The sequence below is a fragment of the Arachis ipaensis genome, chromosome B01 (genome assembly GCF_000816755.2).
Source record: "Arachis ipaensis cultivar K30076 chromosome B01, Araip1.1, whole genome shotgun sequence".
Classification (NCBI taxonomy): Eukaryota; Viridiplantae; Streptophyta; class Magnoliopsida; order Fabales; family Fabaceae; genus Arachis; species Arachis ipaensis.
In genome coordinates, this window is record NC_029785.2 from 4,227,124 (window position 1) to 4,231,558 (window position 4,435).

The window sequence follows — 4,435 nt, forward strand, 5'->3', positions numbered from 1 at the left end:
TTTCCACAATTTTTTTTTCAACTAATCTTGTAAAATGTAAACTCACACATGGAAAAATTAAGTAAAACTAAATCTAACATTGCTCATATATTATTTATTTATGTTTTGGTACAAGAATAAAAGAATAAAATAGAAATATTGGATAAAATTTTAATTTGTCAGCAGAATTAATATAATCAGATGTAAAAAAAAAAAAAATTAACTAATCCTAATTCAGAACTTCAGAAGTACAGTTCTCATTCTCATTCAATACGGTAGATTCAATAGGATGTTAAAACCAAAGACAGATTGGATATGCATGGAAATTCAAATATAGTTAGATCACAACTCAATCAATTAAATTATTTAATAATTTTTAATTTTTAATTTTACTTAAAAATAACTGCACCTAAATTTGTAGTTTAGTTAAAAATCCAAAAACAGAATTAAACCAAAACACAATTGAACTGAATCGGATGCAAATATGCAATAAAAAATTACTTGTGTTTGATTGAACCTTTGCATGTCTCTCACTCACACTCCCATTACTCTCACCATGATTTGTAGAAGCAGCACCACCACCCTCACATGCTGCTTTCAAAGATTTGACCCACTTCACCGTTTCACACACATTTCCATTCCCATTTCTCTCACTAAACCCTCCTCTTTTTCAACCCCATTTCTAACCCTTTTCAAACCCTGTTCTTCTTCTTCTTTGACTCTCACAACGCAACCACCGCAAGCTCGCCGGAAATTCGCCGTGCCTGCAACCATGCTCCACCAAAACCCTCTAGTCTCCGACATCTGTGCTCTTGCTGTGTCTGGTGCTATCGCCTTCTCCTTCCTTAGGTTGTTTGAAGAGACCGCTAAACGATCCCTCTTTGACCAGGTTTCTTCAAACGCCTTCTTTGGATTCTTCAATTATCTCAATTTTTGGGGTATGTAGATTAAAAAAGAGATTCTTTTTTTGCTTTCCCCTTTTTTGCATTTCTTGCAATTTCAATGGTAGTTGGGTTTAGTGTGACAATAGGGTTAGTTGGAAAGTGGTAACAAAAAACATTGTTTAGGAATCATTGCAAGCTAAGCATTAATGAAGTGTTTCCTTTGTTAATTGAATGCATATCTGTGATCCTTTGCATAATGAAGAGGAATTTTGAATTCAATTGTTTAGTTTTAGTCAAGGTTGATGCAGAGTAGTTAGGCAGGTTTCTGTTTGATTTCTGTTTTTTCTTTTTTTCTTTTTTTTCCCCTGTTTCCATTTATTGTTCTTCAAATTTCATCCCAAAAGTTCATGTTCTCTTCAATGAGTGATGTTATTTTGAACATCTTAAATATGGGTGTTCAAGAAACATCTCTTGTTTCTTATTTGGTTCCTAGTTCCCTCAGTTTTCAGAATTCGGTGAACCGAAAGTAGGAACAAGAAATAGATTTTAAAGATTTTTTGTTTCCATAGTTAAGATAGTAGAAATCAAGTTATGAATCCAAAGCATTTATTTTGTTTCTATGTCTTTTCTTGACTTCTTTTACAGGGAATAGAAAAAATGTATTATTAGATGCCTTAGTAACACTTATTATGAATATGCTGATAGGTCTTCCCCTTCATCTGCATTGTTACATGTGCAAGTTCATTTTGACACACATTGCATTTTTTCAGAGAGATTATTGGAATCTGTCACTATGAGATTTTTGTTGGTATTAGTTCCTGACTTCCTTAGATGTTGCTCTCTATTAAATTCATAACTTAAGATTTGTATTATCTTTCATTGTGTAGTAGGCCGGTAGCATCTAGTGAGTGCTATCTTTCAAAGATGGTAGTGCTTGGTTTTTGAACATTTTTGTTCTTCAAACTATAGATTTGTGATCAATTGTTTCTTTTTTTAGAAATTGAATAGGAAACTTGTGCATGTAAGCATTGGGCTGATATTCATGCTCTGCTGGCCACTGTACAGGTAATGGCGTAGTTCATGAACTAATGAGCTCCATTACAGTTCTGATGGTTGGGGACCCATCTTAGCTTCTCTTATTCCGGGTATCAATATAATTCGGATGCTTGTTATCGGGCTTGGAATATACAAGGATGAGGCCACCGTGAAATCAATGAGTAGATTTGGAGATTACAGGTTTCAATATTGTAGACAATAAAACCTGTGAGAATCTTTGATTCTGTGAAAAAAATAATTGTTAGCTCATTTTAAAGTTAATTCTATCAAGAAAGTTATCTCTTAGTGGTTATTATGATTGAAATGGAAGCTTCTTATCTGTAGTTATGGTATATAAAGAAAAGTTAGAGAAGGATATGTAGTGAAAACAGAAGGCATAGATTGAGATGTAAATTACCTGCTATGCTACACGATTTGGCTGTGACATGCCCTTTTGGAGAATGAAGATGATGGAAATCCATTGTTTGATAACGGATTGCATGGTTTTCTAATGTTTGATAATTGATTTCATTCGTGTGCATTATTTCTCATCTATTTCTCAGTGTTTCCTCTGTACCAGGGAACTCCTTAAAGGACCACTATATTATGCTGCTACCATTACTTTGGCATCGGTAATATACTGGAGAACTTCACCTATTTCCATAGCTGCAATTTGCAATCTGTGCGCAGGAGATGGTAATGTTTCTATGCCCAATCACTTATAAGCATTAAATTATTATTTATATAATAATAATTAAGCAATGTTATAGCTCGCATTAAGTTAAAGTTTAGAGCTTAGGGTTTAGAGGAGAATCTGATTATTTATATGCTGTCAGGCCTAGCTGACATTGTCGGAAGGCGATTTGGCGATAAAAAGATTCCTTACAATAGAAACAAGTCCTATGCTGGTTCAATTGCAATGGCAGCAGCTGGATTCTTAACTTCCGTCGGGTAACTTCCTATGGACTCTTTTCGTTCCATGTGGTTAGACGACATTACACTTGATGTCTGTTTGTTTGTAAAAGTAAACTAACCTACCTGAGATTTTGGTTATATGATACTTGGCACTCTCTCTTTTTTAAAATTCGATACTAACTTCGTAAATATGGCACGAGTGGAGGTTCTTGTCGTGTACTGTGTGATATCATAGAGGAGGTCAATGTAATTTACTTTTATTTGTTTTGCACTACAAGGTAAGATCTATTTAATCATGCCGTTGTTAACGGTTACTGTTTTGACAGGTATATGAGTTATTTTTCGTGGTTTGGATACATGGAGGGAAGCTTGAAGTTGGTTCTGGGTTTTCTAACTGTGTCTGTTGTCACGGCACTTGTCGAGTCCCTTCCTATCAGCACTGAACTCGACGACAACCTCACGGTTCCCCTCACTTCCATATTGGTCGGAAGTGTCATTTTCTGATTGTAAGACCAAATTGTAGTAACAAAGTAAACTAGTTTAGGAGTTGTTCTTTAGATCTCTTCCACTTTCAATCTAATTGTTATTAGAGAATATTTAGATCCAAAGTAGCCCCATGTGTTGTGTTTGGATATAGCTGAAAAAATGGGGGTGATTGTTATGTTCGCTATCAATAATAATATTGTACATGTTCAGAATATGAATGCATGCTTACAATTCTGGTTCACAAATTAGACTTTGGATTTGTTAAATTATAGGGCAAATTAAACTCTCGAATCCAATTGAATATACCAACAATTGGTTTACAGTAAAGAAGAAACACATGTATATGTGATACTAGATATTGGATGTTAATGAATTATTTAGAAATCAACTATAAATATAGTTATGCAAAGTTGTCTTGCTATAGTCAATTTCGATAGGGATTCAAAAAAATGAAGCCCTTCTCTATTCATTTGTAGTTATTTCTTTATTTTTCTTTCATTTTTTCTCTCAAACTCGTTTTTTTAGTTAAAAAAAAGCATACATTGACATCTCGAATGGAGATTTAAAGCAAATATATTCAGATCATCTTAAAAAGTTGTGTCACTCGTTTAGATATTTACAAGTCAAAGAAGAATTAGTCACTGTGATTGATATGGATATTCAGATCATATAAAAAAAGAAATTAAATTGTCTTCGTCTGCCTCTCTAAATTTAAAGCACCTGGACATTTCTTCAAGCATAGATTACCCTGTTTTAAACATAAATTCCAAAAAAACACCAGCAACGAACCTCCTTTTGGGCTTCAAGCAAATAATTAAAATAACTTCCATGTGATACCCGGACCAAAAATAATAAAATAAAATAAAACATTTGATCAATGCCCCTTTCACAGGATTAAAATATTTTAAAATGAAATCAAGTTGGGTTGGTCTAGTGGTTAACTCACTACTCATTAATTCATTTAAGCAAGCGTCGGAAATTCGAATCCTGCCTTGTACATACAGCAATCTATTAGCCAACGACAAATTCTTAAATGGAGCTGTGATTCATGACGGATTAATCCTTAGCCTAACAAATTAAAAAATACTGTGAATAACAAAAAAAAATTAAAATAAAAATTAATAAAATAATAAAAT

The 4,435-nt window shown here is 33.4% G+C and overlaps 1 protein-coding gene across 1 annotated transcript; it reads left to right on the forward strand.

The window, feature by feature from the left end:
• On the forward strand, positions 460-3,544 carry LOC107648557 (probable phytol kinase 3, chloroplastic). The gene is made up of 6 exons (XM_016352402.2): positions 460-868; positions 1,861-1,928; positions 1,968-2,099; positions 2,479-2,594; positions 2,735-2,849; positions 3,140-3,544. Exons 1-6 carry the CDS (start codon positions 503-505, stop codon positions 3,315-3,317), a joined length of 975 nt encoding a protein of 324 aa, XP_016207888.1. The 5' UTR covers positions 460-502; the 3' UTR covers positions 3,318-3,544.

Coding starts and splice junctions, on each gene's coding strand:
- LOC107648557 (XM_016352402.2), top strand. CDS start 503: ATGTCTCTCACTCACACTCCCATTACTCTCACCATGATTTGTAGAAGC. Junction 869..1,860: donor AACGATCCCTCTTTGACCAG/GTTTCTTCAAAC, acceptor TTCTTTTTTTAG/AAATTGAATAGGAAACTTGT. Junction 1,929..1,967: donor CTCTGCTGGCCACTGTACAG/GTAATGGCGTAG, acceptor GCTCCATTACAG/TTCTGATGGTTGGGGACCCA.